This window comes from Dromiciops gliroides, chromosome 2, assembly GCF_019393635.1.
Source record: "Dromiciops gliroides isolate mDroGli1 chromosome 2, mDroGli1.pri, whole genome shotgun sequence".
NCBI lineage: Eukaryota > Metazoa > Chordata > Mammalia > Microbiotheria > Microbiotheriidae > Dromiciops > Dromiciops gliroides.
In genome coordinates this window covers 461,870,343-461,889,935 of record NC_057862.1, presented here as the reverse complement: position 1 = coordinate 461,889,935, position 19,593 = coordinate 461,870,343, and the positions used below count along the sequence as shown (strand labels likewise).

Here is a 19,593-nt window from a genome sequence, read left to right as displayed (position 1 = left end):
GACTTGCCCAGGGTCACACAGCTAGTAAGTGTCAAGTATCTGAGGCCGGATTTGAACTCAGGTCCTCCTGACTCCAGGGCTGGTGCTCTATCCATTGCGCCACCTAGCTAACCCCCTTGGAGATACACTCTTCTAAAATAAATGCCCAGCACACCCATCACCAAGGACCATCCACCCCAGCCATAGTGCTTGGGGTCAAGGAGCCTAAGTGATAGTCCTAGCTCTGTTAGTACACAGATTGCCATATGAAACCGGGCAAGCTGCTGAATCCCTCTAGGTGTTCTTTTACTCCTCTATAAATAATGAGATTGGACTAAACGGTCTAAGGCATACATCGGCTGTGACACCATGTTCCTAAGTCCCTCCTAGCCTTTGCATTCTTTTCTAGCTCTGATGTTCTGTGTTCTAAGGGCCCTCCCAGCTCTGACGTCCTGTGTTCTAAGGGCCCTCTCAGCTCTGACGTCCTGTGTTCTAAAGGCCCTCCCAACTCTGATGTCCTGTGTTCTAAGGGCCCTCCCAGCTCTGATGTTCTGTGTTCTAAGGCCCTCCCAGCTCTGATGTTCTGTGTTCTAAGGCCCTCCCAGCTCTGACATTCTGTGTTCTAAGGACTCTCTCAGCTCTGATGTCCTGTGTTCTAAGGGCCCTCCCGGATCTGATGTTCTGTATTCTGAGGGCCCTCCCAGCTCTGACATCTTGTGTTCTAAGGGCCCTCCCGGATCTGACATTCTGTGTTCTAAGGGTCCTCTCAGCTCTGATGTTCTGTGTTCTAAGGGCCCTCCCAGCTCTGATGTTCTGTGTTCTAAGGCCCTCCCAGCTCTGACTTTCTGTGTTCTAAGGACTCTCCCAGTTCTGACATTGTGTGCTCTAAGGACCTTTGAAGCTCTGACATTCAGTGTTCTAAGGGACCTCCCAATTCAGATAATCTGGAATTCTGTAGTTTTAATGCAGTTGAGCTACTGAAATGTGCCAGACACTGCATAGCAGAAAATACCATATGTGACCAGAATACAGCTTGCTAAAGCCCAAGGGCTTAGTGATTTGTACCCCCTTAGCCTCTGAACCTCTAAACTCTTGTTCTTTCCATCTAGGGGCATCAGCTTCTGCTGGGGGTGGGTGGGCTAACTGGCCAAAATCCTGGGATCTTCTGCCTCCCACGGCCCCCCCCCCCCCACTTTCCTTCCTGCAGCAGGAAAAAAAAAGAACAGCTGGAGGAAACTTGCCCCCCTCCCTCCACCCACAGGTGGTCCCTTGACACTTACTTTTCTTGGAGAAGAGTTTTTTCCTTCGCCCTACGGGGCTGAGCTTGTACTCGTTGTCCTCGCAGGTGCAGCCCTCAGTGCTTCCCTTGTAGTATTTGGGCACAAGGTTGGAGAAGCCTTTGGTGCTGCTGCCACTGCTGGCTCCCAGTCTGAGGGGTCCCTTGCACTTGTGAAGCTTTAGTTTCCCGGAGGCATCCTCCACACACTGCCACTTCTGCAAGACCCAGGGGACAGAGGATGTGTGTGTGTGTGTGTGTGTGAGAGAGAGAGAGAGAGAGAGAGAGAGAGAGAGAGAGAGAGAGAGAGAGAGAGAGAGAGAGAGAAAGAGAGAGAGAGAGAGAGAGAGAGAGAGAGAGAGAGAGAGAGAGAGAGAAAGAGAGAGAGAGAGAGAGAGAGAGAGAGAGAGAGAGAGAGAGAGAGAGAGAGAGAGAGAGAGAGAGAGAGAGAGAGATGGGCACGGGTGGGGGTGGAGGGCTTGAGAAGCTGTAAGGAGAGGAGCCTGGCTAGGCTAGGAGGTAAGTACTGAAGATAAACTGAGATCAGGTGGTAAAAGGGGCCTTGAAAACCACTCGAAGTGTTTATCACTAGCCTGGGCATACAGTAAGTGTCCAATAGATGCCTTTTGGTCAGACTTTTTTTATAAATGCCGTAACATGCGTCTTAACATCCACAGAGAAGAGGGACTACTGCCAGAGGGGGACGGAGAGCACTGGACTTGGTGTCAATAGACAAGAATTCAAAACTTGCCTCGGTCACCTACATAACTTTGGGCAAAGGGCTTTCCTTCTCTCTGAGACTCAGTTTCCTCCTCTCCCATCTCTTCTTTGCCCTCTGCCTACCTCCCAGGGCAGTTATGAGGCTCACTTGAGATAATGGATATAAAGCAATTTGTAACCAACCATAAAGTGCTCTAGAAACGTAGCTATTAGCTCTTCAATGGGAAGAGAAGCTGCTGCAAGAGTCTCCTCTCCGCACAGAGGCCCCCCAGGGTACCAGCTGCCCGTATGTGCGCCTCACCTGTCCCAGCTGCTCACAAGCTGTCTGGTACTCTGCTCGCTGGCACAGGTCCTTCACTCGCTGGTGTTTGGGCAAGAAGTTTTCCTCTTGGGTATCTACCTTCTCGTTCTCTCTTTTATGAAGCAATTTCCTAGAAAGAAAAGAAATCACAGAAAGTCAGAACTGGCAAGGACCTTAGAACACAGAGTTTCTGAGCTAAAGAGGGGCCTTAGAACACAGTCAGCGCTGGGATATTGGCAGGAAGGGACATTAAAGATCGGCTCGTTCAGCCTCCTCATTAAAGAAAAGTACTTTACCCAAGCTCACAAGTGATTTCCTTCTCCAGCATCTACCCCATACATACAAATATTCCTCTGCATCTCCAGCCCAAGGGAAAATGGTCATTTTGACTTGAAATTAGGAAAAAATAATTTTTCTTTTAACCGAATTCTAAGACATCCTTTCTGGACACCTTCAGCTCCACAGGGCTCCCTTTGGGGTACCCTCAACACTGTCCCCTACTCCCTCCCCTTTTTAGTCACAAACAGTTGTCTGACACCTTGGGACAGCTCCACCTGAGGCCCAGACCCCTGTGAACAATGATAACCACCAGACCGACCTCAATGATTGACACACTTCCACTCCCTTATTCTTTTTTTTTTCTTTTTTTTTTGCGGGGCAATGAGGGTCAAGTGACTTGCCCCAGGTCACACAGCTAGTGTCAAGTGTCTAAGGTCAGATTTGAACTCAGATCCTTCTGAATTCAGGGCGGGTGCTTTATCCACTGCACCACCTAGCTGCCCCCCCACTCCCTTATTCTCACCCCAGTGATTCTGGTCCCCTACTTGCCCCATTTGTTCAAAACCCCATTCTCCACCCCCCCACTGGCCACTCCTTTACTCCCTTCCCCTTCCTCTCAAAGCCACCCATCCCTTCCCTGTGGTCATCTTAGACCTTTTCTTTTTGTACTCTTATCTTCTTGAACTCACTGATACCTGACTTCCTTCTGATGACAGAGCCTCCTTGGCCACCCTTTCCAGCCCTGGTGGTACTTGCACACATTCCTATCCACCTCCAGCCCCTCACTGGTTGTAGTGGGGAAATCGGGTTACTCCTACTTCTAGGCTCTCTATCATATTTACTCAGTAACCTCTTCTCCTTTTGAGATTCATTCAACTCATATTTATCACCCAATTGAGATTCTTGTAGCTGTCTCCTTCCTTCCTTGATGAGTCTTTCTCTCCTTCCCAACTCCTCCCCTCCCAGTAGGGGACTTCAAAATACACCTTAGCCTCTCAAATCCTTAACAAACTCATTTCCTATGACCTGCTCCTCCACTCCACCGCCATAGCTACACATGGAGACGCTCATATTCTTGTTCTTGCCGTCCACCACCAATGTACCGCTTTCACATTCATGAATTTTGAAAATCCTTTATCTGTTGTCCCTCACCTGCCCTTCTGCCTTGAACTTCAAATCTCATTCTTCAGCCACATCAGGATGCTCCAGACCTCAGTTCTTTCCCAGGTCATCGTCGCCCCTCCACTGGTTACACTGTCTCCCTTTCCCCATCTGGATCCCTTGGTGAACCAGTTCAGTTTTGCACTGACTTCTCGGGAATCCCTAAACTTTGTATCCTACCGGCCAACATTGGATTACTCTCATCAACCATTCCCTTCAGTCCCACTCACATGCTGCTGAATAAAGCTTAAAAAGTCAAGAAACTCTGCTGACTGGGTCCGCCACAGATTTATGTTACATAATCTCAACTGTGCTTTTACACCTCCTGATCAGTTAGTTAGTGGCTTTCCCAAATCTTTACATCCCTCCTCAAGCCTCCCCCACAGCTCGCCCTGGTGAGGACCTTTCTGAGAAACACACCATTCTTGGAGAGCTCCCTCTTCTACCCTTCCTCATCTCATCACTCAGATGCCTCTGCCACTATTACTTAATTTACCCATGAAGAGGTGGCCCATCTCCTTGCCAAGACAAGCCTCTATGTACACAAGTGATCCTGTTCTATCCCGTAGTCTTCAGCAGATTGGCCCATAATCCCTACTCTCACACGAATGTCACAATCACCAGCCACTTCTCTACTGCCTACTGTGTCTCCCCCATTCTCAAAAATCCCTCCTTTCCCCGGGGGCTGTTGTCTTGTATTTCTCCTCTCTGCTGTGGCTAAATTCCTGGAGAAGCCTTTCTACAATCAGTACCTCAACTTCCTCTCCTCTCACCATCTTCTTAACTTTACAAACTGGCTTCCAATCTCATCATCCAACTAAAACTGCTCTCTCCAAAGTTACCAATGATCTCTTAACTGCCAAATCTAATGGCCTCTTTCTTTCTTTTTTTTTTTTAAATTTTTTAAAAATTTTTTTCTTTTTTTTTTTATTTTAGTGAGGCAATTGGGGTCAAGTGACTTGCCCAGGGTCACACAGCTAGTAAGTGTCAAGTGTCTGAGTCTGGATTTGAACTCAGGTCCTCCTGATTCCAGGGCTGGTGCTCTATCCACTGCTCCAATTAGCTGCCTTGACCTCTTTCAGTCTTTATCCTTCTTGGCCTCTCTGTAGCTTCTGACAGTGTCAAACACACACCCTCTTCTCCTTGATACTTTCTTCTCTCTAGGTTTGGGGGATTCTACTTTCTCCTGGTTCTCCTCCCACCTATCTGACCTCTCCTACTTGAGTCTCCTTTGCTGGAATCTCAGCCAGGTCATGGCCACTAACTGTGACTGTTCCCCAAAGTCGTGTCCTGGACCTTTTTCTTTCTTAGTAATATTCCATTTTATAATCTCAATGGCATCCTACAGATTCAATTATCATCTGTGTACAGATGACTCTCAGATATAGTTATCCAGCTCTGATCTCTCTCTCACCTTTAGTCTTGCTTAAATCTCCAGATACCTATTAGACATCTTGAACTGAATGTCTCATAGACACCTTAAACTTAACATGTCCGAAACAGAATTATAGTTTTCCTTAAACCCTTCCCTCTTTCTTACTTCCCCCTTACTATCAAGAGTATCACCATCGGGGTGGCTAGTTGGCGCAGTGGTTAAAGCACCGGCCCTGGATTCAGGAGTACCTGAGTTCAAATCCGGCCTCAGACACTTGACACTTAGTAGCTGTATGACCCTGGGCAAGTCACTTAACCCCCATTGCCTGCAAAAAAAAAAAAAAAAGAATATCACCATCCTCCTATTTACCCAGTCCTGCAACCTAGGTGTCATCCTCAACTCCTCACTCTCACTTCTGGTATCCAGTCATTTGTCAAATGCTGTCATCTCTCACATATGCCTCCTTCTCTCCTCTGATACCCTGGTGCAGGCCCTCATCACTCCACATTCAGACTACTGCAGTAGCCTGCCGGTTGGTCTTCCTGCTTCGAGTCTTTTCCCACTACAGCCGACCTTCCATTCAGTTATCAAACTGATCTCCCTAAAGTGAAAAAATCTGACTGTGTCACCCCTCCTCTCTTCTGATTCAGCAAACTCTAGTGGCTTCCCATTATCCCCAGCATCAAAAATAAAATCCTCTGTTTGGCTTTTTTTTTTTTTTTTTTTAGTGAGGCAATTGGGGTTAAGTGACTTGCCCAGGGCCACACAGCTAGTAAGTGTTAAGTGTCTGAGGCCGGATTTGAACTCAGGTACTCCTGACTCCAGGGCCGGTGCTCTATCCACTGCGCCCCCTAGCTGCCCTTCTCTGTTTGGCTTTTAAAGCACTTCACAACCTTACCCTCTCCTACCTTTCCAGTGATCTGACACTTTACTCCTCAACACATGGTCTCAGTCCAGAGATGCAGGCTTCTTTGTTGTTTCTTGCTGACTCCTTGCATTTTTCCCACCTGTCCCTCCTTTGCCCAGAATTCTCTTCCTCATCTCTGTCTTCTAGTTTCTCCAGCTTCCTTCAAGTCTCAGCTTGGCCTTTTTTGGTGTATCCCCAGCACATAGCACAGTGCCTGCCTTAATAAATGTCAGCTGCCTCACTACTGAGTGTCCAGTGTCCTGCTGCTTTGGGAGACTTTGGCTAATTTCTTTTTTTTTTTTTGCTGGGCAATGAGCATTAAGTGACTTGCCCAAGGTCACACAGCTAGTACGTGTCAAGTGTCTGAGGCCGGATTTGAACTCAGGTCCTCCTGAATCCAGGGCTGGTGCTCTATCCACTGTGTCACCTAGCTGCCCCTGACTTTGGCTGATTTCAGCCCCCTGTTTGCCACTGGTGATGTGTAGAGTAAACCGACCCTTCTCAATGAAGCCTTTGAAGTCATCACAGGAAGAAGGAAAACATAGATTCACCTTGTTCTCTCCTCTGACCCCCAAGGTCCTTGCATCTCCCATGCTTATCCCTGATTCCCAGGTTTCTGCAGTATTTCATGGAGCCTAAGCTCAGCCAGCACGGTCCTCCGGATGTCTCAGCACCATCTGCCTCCCTCTGCTGCCCCTCCTCGTATTCATCTACCTTTTTCAGGGGTGGGGAACAAGCCCCAAGCTCTGTACTAAGCACTTTATCCACCCTGTGAGGTAAGTGCTATTATCATTCCCATTCTACAGATGAAGAAACTGAAATGAACAGAAGTTAAGTGGCTTGTCCAGGGTCACATAGCAAGTGTCTGAGGCTGGATTTGAACCCAGGTCTTTCTGACTCCAAGGTCGGTGCTCTATCTATCCATCGTGCCACCCTTCAAGGGCAACATCCTTCTTTCAGCCTCCATTATCCTCGTTTGTGGGTATTTAGTATACTTAACTCACTGTCACCACTATGATAGTGTTGCTGCTCTGTCCACTTTAATGTTACACAACCTCAATTTCTAACTAGCTCTGAGAACAGTAATCAACTTTCTCTGTTTTTCTGACCTGGGACAGTTTTCTCCCTTTTAGGCAGCCTGGTTCTCCTTAGTTCCCAGAGTCCCACCATCTTGGGACACCTGGTTGGCGTTGGCCCGACTGCAGCTCAGAATTCCGGAACTCACGAGATCCACCAGCCCCAGCCTTCCCAGCATCAAGGACTACGCGACCAGGCCCTGACACCAGCCAACCTGATATCCTTAAAGCACAGGTCCAGTTGTTTGGCTTCACGGTCAGCTGTTTGCCATTTATAGTTAGTCATAATCTGGCCGTTAGCTCACCTTTCTGAGCTGATTTATGCACAATTCCCTTTCATGCACCCCATGCTCCAGCCCGAACAGGCCAAATTGCTATTCCATATGTATGGCGTTCCATCTCCAGGCTTGGTGTCTTTGTACAGGCTGTGCCTCTGGAATGCCAACTCTCTTACCTCCATCTCTTCTGAAAACCCTAGCTTACTTCAAGGCTCAACTTAAGTAGAGTCTCAAGAGGCCTTTAGCGATTCCCTCAGCTGTTAGTAGTATACCTTGCCACCAATCACTGTGCATTTGTTTTGTATTTGCTGTGTTTATCTATGAACACCCCCCCCCCAAGTAGAATGTAAGCAGTGTGAGGGTAGGGACAATCTCATTTTTGTCTTTGAATCTCTAACACCTAATACAGGGTCTGGCACATAGTAGGCACTTCATTAATGCACAACCCCCTAAACCTCAAGGTTCTGTGCACTTTATGCCCTTAATAGTTGAATAATGACTGTCTATGGTTAGTTTCTTTAAAAGACTTCTTTCTTACCCTCTCTCCACCAGGAATGAGTCTCTCCAGACCTTTATCTTCTTTTTCAAGTGGAACCTAGGGAAAACACACAGCTCAGTTCTCAGCACAAGCACAGAGCCCATCTCCCCCAAAGCCCATGGGATTGGCTGGGCTTGGATCCGCCGACCCATTGGAATTAGCCCTTGTACAGAATGGGAATGTGGTATCTCTGCAGGGCAAAGGGCCCTGCTGAAATCTCGTGTAGACATTTGGAATAATTTAATACAAAACTTTCATTTTATATCTTGGGAAGCTAAAGAAAGATCGCCTGGTGTCACACAGGGTGTCGGAGGCAGAACTGGGCATCAGACTCGGGTCCTCCGACTCCAAATTCAGCTTCCTTCGGAACACCCCAGCAACCTTTGATGGTATTTGTTTTATGATATGATAAATGCACCACAGTTTCTGATGTTCTTTCATTGTCCATACTGGTCTTTGACCTGGATTTCATCTAAATAGAGTAACCCCATTCCCTGTTTTCCAGCTCCCCTTTATATGTTGTCTTTTCTTTTTAGAATGCAAGCTTTTCAAGGGCAGGTACTGCCCTGCTGGCTTGGATCTGCATTCCCGGTGCTTAGCACATTGCATGGCATTTTTCATCCCTATATGAGAGAGGAAACTGAAGCCTTATGAAGGAAAGCAGTTTTCCCAAGGACACGGAACAAGCCCATGTTAGAGCAAGGACTAAAGCTTGTGCTGCCTCTACATTCCCAGCAATGAACTCCTTGAAGAGTGAGCTTTCCTCCTAGTCCTTCTGCTTGGAATCATTGCCAAGGAGGTCAACTACATGGGGCAGTATCTAATCCAAGGAGATTTGACATCTGTCTGTTAAATGGAACATCCATCCAACCATCCATCCATCCATCCTCTCTTTCTTTCTTTCTCTTTCTTTGTTTCTTTCTTTGTTTCTTTCTTTGTTTCTTTCTTTGTTTCTTTCTTTGTTTCTTTCTTTGTTTCTTTCTTTGTTTCTTTCTTTGTTTCTTTCTTTGTTTCTTTCTTTGTTTCTTTCTTTCTTTCTTCCTTTCTCCCTCCCCCCTCTCTCTCCCTTCCTTCCCTCCTTCCTTCATTTCTTTCTTTCTGCGGGGTAATGAGGGTTAAGTGACTTGCCCAGGGTCACACAGCCAGTAAGTATCAAGTGTCTGAGGCTGGATTTGAAATCAGGTCCTCCTGAATCCAGGGCCGGTGCTTTATCCACTGTGCCACCTAGCTGCCCCAAATGGAGCATATTTCTTAGGCAGTCAGCTAAGAGACATTATTAATTTCAGGAAGGGGGTGATGGGATCCCTTGGTCCCCCCCACATTTTCTCCCTTCATGGCCAGAGGATTTGGACAGTACAAACTCTGATGCTGTAGTTACACGATAGCCCACCAGAGGTCACTATTGCATTGCAGAGAATCTAGTATTTTCATAGCTGGGCAGATGAGACAGATCTCTCCTAAGCAGGATAACAGGACTCCTAAAACTGGAGGAGACACTAGAGAACATGAGCTCTGGAGGTTCTTCACCTTGTTTGTGTCATGGACCCTTTCTCAGAATAGGTTTTTAAATCATTGAAAAGAAATGCTAAATTTTAGAGGTTAGAGAAAATGAAGACATCATTTCCCTCACAGACAAATTAATGGACCCCCAGGTGATCCAGGCCAACCCCCTCATCTTGCAGATGGGGAAACTGAGGCCATGAGGCACTGTGACGTAGGGGCTCACCGGGTCATAGACTTAGAGTTGGAAGAGTCCTTATGGACATGTCCTCCAATCCCCTCCTTCTCACGGATGAGGGAACTGAGGCCGGTGAGTGGTAAGTAACAAGGCTGGGTGTTAAGCCAGGTCCCCTGACTCCCAAACCTGCACTTTTCATTGGACCACTTGCCCAAGGTCAGAAAGCTGGTGAAATGGAAAATCTGGAATTTGAACCCAGGTCTTTCTTCTGATTCCACAACCAGAGCTCCTTCTACTATTGTCCACTACATGTTTAGGAGCCCCATTTTAAACCTGAGGAAAATTGAGGCTCAGAAAGCACAAATGGCCATCGTGACACAAAGGAGGTTGGAGGTGGGGCTCCTCACACTGGCTTAACTTTAAGACGGGTGTCTCTGCACTTACACCACATAGCCTCAGATAAGTGGCCAGGAGGGAAGTCCAGCCCACCTCAGACCGATCCTGCTGCATGGCCTGGTCTTTCTGCCTAATGGCCTGGTGACCTTCCCTGTCCCCTTTCTCCTCTCTATCCAATGCCTGACCATCCTTCCAGACTCCACTTAAGACCCCTGTCCTTCATGGAGTTTATCTGCCGTCCCAAAGTGTCTTTTGGAATGCAAAGATCTTGTCTTAGCCCTTATCTAATCTGTACCTTGAGCATCTGGGGATCTGCTTAGCTACTCTTTGGGAGGATTATTTCATTGGGATGTGCATGTCTCACTTGCCATCCTACAAGCTCTGGGAGGGCAAGGTCTGTGTGCTGTGTTTGCTTGTCGCCCTGGCCGGACTGAATGAGCAGAGGGGCCCAGCATGGAGGAAGTGCTGCTGAACGCTGTTGGGATGGAGGCCCCTGTCTTCGCTTCCCTCCCCTTCTCCTCCCTCTCAGTTCCCAGGTATTCTCACCTGTTGACTGGCCTCTCGGTATCCAGAAGTTTGAGAATGGACTTGCCATCCATGTCGGGAGGGATGTCCAGGCCTGCGATGTCCAGGATAGTTGGCGCCAGGTCAATGTTCAGGACGATGTGGGGATTTCTGCAGAAAAGATGGTGGGGGAGAGAGTTCATTTCAGCTTCTGCTGAGTCCTCCCTCTGGGAACCCAGCTCCCGGGAAGGGTCCTGTTAAACACACCAGAGCCCCACAGGTCAGCCTCAGCCTGCATTCTCCTCACCATGGCTCCTAATAGAGGCTTTTGGGATCCAAGCTTCAACAGATGGAGAAAGAAATTTGGAGAATGGTGCCCTTATCTTGCTGTTGGCTACCATGCCACAGTCTCCTTGTGCTAGCCTCTCCCTAGCCCCTCTCCCCTCCTATCTTTTGCGTGGTCTCTTTATGTGCTGTCTTCACCCATTAGAGTTGTGAGCCCCTTGAGGGGAAGGACTCTTGTTTCTTTTACATTTTTATCTCTAGTAGTTAGCAGCACATAGTAGGTACTTAATAAAGACTGATAGATTTATCACCCATCTAAGTATTTATATCTATGTATCCATCCATTCATCCATCCTCAGGGAACCAGGGAAGACTGGAAGGCAGCTGACACTCCATCCCAACCTGAAACCTGGTGGGGTTTGAGGGGGAGGGGCAGTAGCCGACTTTGGGGAAGATTCTTGCTTCAGTGAGTTGTCACTGTGGTTTGACCCGCAGATTTGAATCCCCCGTTATACAGAAAGGCCATGAAGTTTCTCCAGTGACCCTTGCCATTTTTGCACACAGTCTCCGAGAGAACATGGAGCAACGGATCTTAGAACTGGAAGAAACTTTAGTCCGAGTCCCTCGTTTTACAGATCCCAAAACTACATCTCTGAAAGGAGAAGTTGATTCAGAATCACAGGCTTTGAAACTGAAAGAGAGAGATCCCAAAGACCACAGGATTAAAGATTTAGAGCTGCCACGTGCCTTAGAGATCAGAGCCTCTACCCTCTTCCTCCACTGCTCACCATTTTTTACACATCAGGAAACTGAGACAGAGAAATGATGTGACTCATGAAGGTTCACACAACTAGGAAATATCTGAAGTGGGATCTGAACCCAAGTCCTCCTGCTTCTAAGCCCAGTGTCCTGTCCATGCCACGCTCCCTCTCTAGATCATTTAGTCTATTTAATCCCCTCGTTTTACACCAAAGTGAAGTGACCTGCAGTCACAATTAGCAGATCTGGGAGATGAACTCTAGACTATGACACCAAATCTAATGTCTTTGCTCCTGGTGCCTAGAATTATGTGGCAGATGAGTGCGACAGCTGCGACTGGTCTATATGCTCTCATCACCAACAGGCCAACCTGATGGGGAATGATTTAGGAGGAGAAACAAGTGGGGAAGAGGGGGAATCTCTTTGAGAAGGAATGTTTGAGAGCTTTTTCCTCAAGCCAGACATAAGAATCAAGAGCGGGTTTTGGCTTAATTCAACCTTACTATTTTTAGTGGGGTCTTCTCACAGTATTCATGCCTTTTTTTTTTTTTTTTTTTTAGTGAGGCAATTGGGGTTAAGTGACTTGCCCAGGGTCACACAGCTAGTAAGCGTTAAGTGTCTGAGACTGGATTTGAAGTCAGGTCCTCCTGACTCCAGGGCCGGTGCTCTATCCACTGCGCCACCTAGCTGCCCCCAGTATTCATGCTTTTATCCCTGATACATGGCCTGAGAACCCATCTCCCTGGGTGAGCATGCATATTCCTTACAAGGTTTTAAAAATTCCTCCTCTGCCCTATAAGCCATGGTTGGTTATATGTTTCTGCCCTATTCAAACCCACCATGTGCCTTTCCTCCTCCTAGTGGGCCACTGTGTCCCCTGATCGGCAGCCATCCAGCACCACACAGAGAGTTTTGGTGTTTAAAAGAAAAAAAAAAATCATCCTGCTAGGAAATAATCTTGGGATCACTGAAAGCAACACATGATTCTCCAAATATGATCTAGCTCAATCCTCTCCTAATCAATTCTGAACCCTCCTTATTGTTCATCTGCAGTGTGTGTATAGATATGCAGGATATATAGACAGACTTTGTGGTGGGGTTCCTGTCCAACTGCACAGTGTTATCTGGCTAATATGTTTTATCATCCACTTTGGGTTTCGCACGTGGATCCTCAGGACCATTTTCAATTGAATGTAGTTTTCACTGAGGAGGTTTTGTAAGGCTGCAGGGCCATAAGTATGATCTGAAAATAGAAGCAGCTAGATAAACTAGCCACTGATAGGGAATCTTTTATTTGTCCTTTGTTGAAGGTATCCTCAATGACATAGGCAAATACCTTGTTGACTTTTATTTTTTTACAGAGGAGGAAACTTAGGTCCAGACAAGGGAGGGGACTCACTTAGGTAGTATGTGACACAGCCAGTCATTCAAACCCACATTCTCTGATTCTGAATCCAGTCAGTGCTCTTTCCACGATATCAAGCTGAGAAATGACTGGCCCAAGGTCTTCTAACTAGTTAGTGGTAAAGTTGAGATCAGAAGCTGGGTGTCCTGATTTTTAGTCCTTTGTTTCTCCCACTGTTGCTGCACTGGCTTTTCATATTTTAATCTAGCTGTGTCCTTAAGAGACTCCCTGTTCTCTATTTCTGCCTCCTATATTCAGCACTCATTTAGAAGGAACCTTAGTTGTGCATGTGTGTGTTCAGCTCATTATAGATGTAAGTCCCAAAGCACAGCTTAATGGTGAGTATTTGCATATCAAAAATCCCAGGAGTCCAGCTACATAATTTCCCAGATGATCAAAGTTACTCTGATCATTTTAAGTCCTTCTACACTCCCCCCATCCCAGACAGAGCCCTTCCCAGGAGGAATGTGTCACCTCAAAGGTTAGCTCAAGGTGAGCTGTTCACTGCGGGCCCTGCTGCCCAAAGACCCCTGAAATAGAAAATGCTGAGGGGACAGAGCTTCTGGCATCCTGATCTCTGTAGATGACTGGCTATTTCGTCGGAGGTGGCAAGACTATTGTCTGACAATGACCAGGCCCTAAATAATTGTCTGATAGAGGACTCCCCATACATGACCACTGGGCAGATGTCCCCATGTGTCCCTAAGGAGGCTTAAGAGAATCTCAGATTTGGGCCTGGGACCCACAATCACTTCAATGACATGAGGCACATGGGCCCGAGTCTCGCATAGCATTGGGGGAGAAAGAAATCTGGCATTCTAGCTGCTTTTGCCTTGCTCCCCAGCCTGGCAGCAGACACCCCGTAAGTTACCACTGTCCCCAAAGGGTGTCACAGCCCTTCCCCAGAGCCAGAAAGGAGTGGACTTACAAAGATCCAGCTTCCACATTGGGGCCTCGGACGTAGAAGGGGACTCTGATGTCGAACTCATAGGGCATGGATTTCCCTTTCACCAGACCAAACTGGCCGATGTGGTAGCCGTGGTCAGCAGTGTAAACAATGTAGGTGTTATCCAGCTCGCCCGTCTCCACCAGCATGTTGTAAATCTGAAACAACAGAAATGAATGAGCCCACGTCGTCTCGGCATGAGGAACCACGAAGGATGTGCGTGTGACCAGCTCTCTGCATCCATATCCAATTACTATTAATAACAACAACTAGCGTTCATGTAGTATTTTAAAGTCTGCAACGCGCTTTACATATGTTAACTCTTTCAATCTTCACAGCAACCCTGGGAGATAGGCGCTATTGTTACCCCCATTTTATAGATGAGAAAACTGAGGCACAGAGTGACTAAGTGACTAGATAGTAACCAATGGAAGAAATGGGACTCAAACCCAGGACCTCTCATGCCAACTCTGTGAGGCTCAAGGAAGGGGCTGGATTTGCCCACAATCGCATGTGTGGTTAGTAAGTCCTTTGCCTCCAAATGCAGTGCTCTCCCTAGCACATACTAGTTTTCTTCTTGGGTTTCTTTGTGTTTTTTTTTGGTGGGGCAATAAGGGTTAAGTGACTTGCCCAGGGTCACACAGATAATAAGTGTCAAGTGAACTCGGGTCCTCCTGAATCCAGGGCCGGTGCTTTATCCACTGAGCCATCTAGCTGCCCCCTCCCATTAATATTCTCCTTTGTTCTCTCTTCCTCATATGCAGAGGCACAGAGGAAGCCATGGGAGAAGACAGGTAACAGGTAAAGGGAAGCAGGGAGCCTTGACAACCAAGCCAGCCTGAGTGACACTTGTTGCAGGATTTCCCGGAGGTTCTGGTAGCCATGGTGCATGGTGGGAGCAAACAAACCACAGTCCTCAAGTAATCCTATTGTTAAATAGCCACAGGTTGAATTCTCCAAACCTGGTTTGGCTGGTTTGGGATCTTAAAACAATTATCAAGTAACTTAGAAACTGTGTTGGGCTCAGGGGAGTGTGAGTGAGGACATCCTCACCTCTGTCTCCATGGGAGTTCCTTCTTTCACTTGGAATCTTGCAGCTAGATAGTGTAGTGGATAGAACTCTGGGCCTGGAGTCGGAAAGACTTGAGTTCAAATCTAGCCTCAGACACTTACTAGCTCTGTGACCCCGGGCAAGTCACAGTTGCCTCAGTTTCCTCATCTGTAAAATGAACTGGAGAAGGAAATGGCAAACCACTCCAGTATCTCTGTCAAGAAAATTCCAAATAGGGTCATGAAGGGTCTGAAATGACCAAACAACAATATGACCTTGTTAAGTGTGCTTTCCTTCCTTGGCTAGGATCAAAGTGGGTGTTGGGCTGCATGGGCTGGGATGTGGGATTATTATAATTATTATTGTTCATCCTCCATTCTGTTTCTTTCTTCTTTAGCCAATGATGCCCCAGGCCAGGGGCTTGGGAAACCAGTCAATGGTAGAAGTGTTTGGCTTGGCCATATGCAGAGTTAGGCTCGTCCCAAGAGAGGAAAGGGAAGGGGAATCCAAGAGACAGGACACCTATGTGCTGAGGAGGCGAGGGTGAAGGGTCGTGGCGGCAGGGCCTGCTTACCGTCTCCATCGAGTCATCCACAGACATGAGAGTCTGCAGACGTTTCCTCTGCAGCATGTTGGTAAATTCCATGTGGATGGGCTTCATTGGTCCTGTGTACCTCATGATCCAATGCTTGTCAGGGTTAGGCGCGTAATTATAGCTTGGAGTGCTGGGGGGATGATAAACAGAGACCAGAGTGGTCAAATCAACAGATTATGGCCACGGACTAGTCAAGCAAAACAAATCTCATGGAGCTATAGAATGCTAGAGCCTGAAGAAGCCTTAGGACATGGAATGTAAGGGGTGAAAGAGACCTCAGAAAAAGGGAGGCAGTCCAGGGACCTGGGTTCAAATCTCAGGTCTTCCACTTATTACCTGAATGCTTGTTACCTGGATGACTGACTTGGACAAGCTCCTTAACCTTCCCAAGACTTGGTTTTCTCATTTGTAAAATAGAAGAGATGGAAGAGCAGGCCTAAGTCTATGATCATGTTGAATGTCAGAGTTGGGAGGGACCTAAGAATGTTGAACATTAGGGCTGAAAGAGACTTCAAAGGTCATATGATCAGACCTTGGAAGCTGCCAAGTCCCACCCCTTCATTTTACAGATGAAGAAATGGAGGCCCAGAGAGGCTGTGACTTGCCTAGAATCACAGAGCTACTCAGGTCCTCTTTACTCTACTGACACTCCTCATAGTGGTTTTTACTTCTTGTCTTGCTACTAACTTCCTGAGGTCAGTGCTCTAACCACTGGGCCACCTAGCTGCCTCTTGAGATCACCCAGACCCAGGGTTCTTAACCTTTTGTTTTAGTCCTTTCCTCTCTGCTCCTCCATGGATCCCTTCTCAGGATGTTTTTAGATGCATAAAATACAGATGACAAAGAAAACCAATTCTATTGAAATAGTTACCTAGATGTTAAAAGGTCCAAATTCACAGAACTCAAGTTAAGAATCCCTGACACAGACCAACTCCTCACTTATACCTGAGAAAACCACTTCTCTGAGAAGACTTGCCAAACTGATGTCGCTGGTTCATGGCCTCGTTCGGGGGGGGGGGGGGAGGACTAGAACCTGGCTGTCCTGACCCCTAACTCTTCTTTTTATATCAAGCTACTCTGCATTAGAGAGCACGGTCCCCACATACTCATTGTTGGGCCAGTGCTATTCTCTGTAACCTGGAGAGAAATGGCTCCTATCTTAGCAGGCAGCATCCCCCAATCATTCAGTATGCTTCTATACCTGCCTCTACATTCGCTCTCCTCCCTGTCCCCTTGTGGCTCCAAAGGCTTACACTCTGCTGGCAGGACTGACCATGGAACTTCCCTACTCAGTGAACTTCACTGGCTCCCTGTTACCTCCAGGACTAAAATTACAACCCTCTATTTGGCTCTTCAGGACCTTCTCTCCTCTGACATTGCTGCAGGCCCTTATCACCTCATGCTTGGACTACTGTAATAGCCTGCTGGTTGGTCTCCCTGACTCATCTCTCCCAACTCAGAGGCAGCAAGGTGGCCTGGAGTCAGGAAGACCTAGGTTCAAATCTGAACTAAGACACTAGCTGTGTGACCCTGGGCAAGTCACTTAACCTCAGTCTGCCTCAGTTTCTTCAGCTATAAAATGGAGATAATAGCACCTACCTCCTCAGGTTGCTGTTGGGATCAAATAAGATATTTATAAAGTGCTTTTCACAGTGCCTGGTCCATAGTAGGTGCTTCATAAAGGCTTATTTCCTCCCTCCACCACCTCCCACTCCAATCCATCTTCCACTCAGCTACCAAATCAATATTCTTAAAATACAGCTCTGACCGTGCCACCTCCCTATTCAATAGATTCCAGTACCTCCAGGTTCAAATATAAAATTCTTTGTCTTTGGAAGCCCTTTATAACCTAGTTTCTTCCTACCTTTCCAGTCCCCTTATGCCTTACCATGAGGTACTCTGTAATTCAATGACACTGGACTCTTTGCTGTTCTGACTCCAGGGCCGGTGCTCTATCCACTGCACCACCTAGCTGCCCCTTGTATTTTCTAAAAGAAGCCTTTCCTGGCCCCCCCTTAATGATAGTATCTTCTCAGGGGCAACTAGGTAGCGCAATGGATAAAGCACCAGTCCTGGATTCAGGAGGACCTGAGTTCAAATCTGACCTCAGACACTTGACACTAGCTGTGTGACCCTGGACAAGTCACTTACCCCTGTTTGCCTCAGTTTCCTCATCTGTAAAATGATCTGGAGTATCTCTGCCAAGAAAACCCCAAATAAGGTCATGAAGTTGAATACGACCGAACAAACTACATGATCCCCCCCTTCCTCTGAGCCTCAGGTTCCTCACTTGAAGAATGGGAGATCACCTCACATAAGTTTCCTACCTTAGAGGGCTGCTGTGAGCAAAGTGCTTTGTAAACCTCATAACGTTACTCTAGACACAGGCTGTTAACATGGTTTTTATTTTAGCCTGTTTGATGAGCTTTGACAATCACCCCAGGGGTAAGGCAATGCAGATCTGAATTGGACCACAGGGCTTTGTTTACACCTCCCTTAATCACTTCCAAATCCTTGTGTATTATAGGTATTTGTGTACACGTTGGACAATCGATCAACAAGCATTTATCAAGCCCTCCTGCCCAAGCAGGAGCTCTGTAAGGAAGGGAGTCTGTGTGATTTATTTCTCTATTTCCCCTAATGCTAAGCACACAGCAGGTATTTAATAAATAGTTGTTGAAGTTATCAGCAGATTCCTTTCCAGTCTCTTCCCCCTCCAATCCATCCTGAATCTGCCACCTCCTAGTCATCTCCTGAAAATACAGCTCTTATGTCATTCCCTGTCATTTCCATTAACACCTGTTGAAATACAACCCAACCTTCAGTATTATTATTACTACTACTACTACTACTACTACTACTACTACTACTACTACTACTACTACTACTACTACTACTACTACTACTACTTCTTCTAGCTCTAAGCTTTGCAAAGCTCTTTACAAATTTATTTCCTTTGATCCTCCTGGATCAATCCTGGGAGGTAGGTTTTATTATTCCTGTTTTATGGGTGAGGAAATGGAGGCTGAGGGACCTTCCCAGGGTACATAGCTAGTGAGGTTACATTTGAACTCAGGCATTCCAGTGATCTATCTTTCCTGCACCACCTATCTCTCTTCAGGGCCTGCCTTCAGTAACTACCACTTCCACGAAGCCTGCCCTGATTCCCTTGGAGCTCTTGTTCATCTATGCCCTAACACCTGAAGAAGAAGCAGCGAGGTGGTGCAGTGGATACAGTGCCAGGTAGGGTCAGGAAGACTCATTTTCCTGAGTTCAAACCTGGCCTCAGATATTTTCTAGCTGTGTGACCCTGAACAAATCACTTAACCCTGTTTGCCTCAGTTTCCTCATCTGTAAAATGAGATGGAGAAGGAAATGGCAAACTGCTCCAGTACCTTTGCTTAAGAAGACCCCAAATGGGGTCATGATGAGTCTCACGCGACTGAAAAATGACATAACACCACCTGAAGAAATCTCTCCTCTCCTTGATACTCCCTAGTCTTTTGTTTGGTACCTCACTTTTCCCCCCAACTTCACATTACTCTATGTTTATGTCTTAGTCATGTCGCCAATGAAGGAGCTCCATGGGCACTTCTCTGGGTGACTCTAACCCCAGGAAATGCTACTGGCCCTGCCCCTGGACCTCATCGCCCCAAAGGTCTAAGAATCATCAAATCCCACTAAGATTGTTTGGTATATAGCAGGCACTTCATAAATGTGTGTTTTCTTCCTTCTTTCCCCCTAAGCCTTCTCTTCCAGTTTCTTGAACTGATTGGATACCACGCCACACCACTGTGGAGCTGGGGGGTGTTGGACTTGGAGACAGTCCATTTGGCAGAGTGGAAGGAAAGCTGGATTTGGCCAGAGCCAGGGCCCTGCTTGGATACTTTGGGTAAAGGCTCTTCATTTCTTGGATCCTCAGTTCCCTCATCTGTAAAACTGAGATAACATGTATCCTGCCTACTTCCTGCCTGGTTATTGCAGTAGAGAAAAGAAGGTGCTTTAAAATGTTACAGAAAAAGTTTTAAATGTTATAGAAATGGCTGGGGCAGCTAGGTGGCACAGTGGATGAAGCATGGGCCCT

At 47.0% G+C, this 19,593-nt stretch overlaps 1 protein-coding gene across 3 annotated transcripts in view; it reads right to left on the bottom strand.

Moving 5' to 3' along the window:
* The window catches only part of SULF2 (sulfatase 2), a 147,075-nt gene that overhangs the window by 21,597 nt on the left and 105,885 nt on the right, over positions 1–19,593 (bottom strand). For all 3 annotated transcript variants that reach the window (XM_043989120.1, XM_043989118.1, XM_043989121.1), the window contains exons 6-11: positions 15,489–15,639; positions 13,846–14,021; positions 10,511–10,639; positions 7,891–7,947; positions 2,277–2,406; positions 1,260–1,473 (exon numbers count right to left, since the gene is read on the bottom strand). In XM_043989120.1, coding sequence (XP_043845055.1) covers positions 1,260–1,473; positions 2,277–2,406; positions 7,891–7,947; positions 10,511–10,639; positions 13,846–14,021; positions 15,489–15,639 — 857 coding nt within the window. The remainder of the gene's footprint in view (positions 1–1,259; positions 1,474–2,276; positions 2,407–7,890; positions 7,948–10,510; positions 10,640–13,845; positions 14,022–15,488; positions 15,640–19,593) is intronic.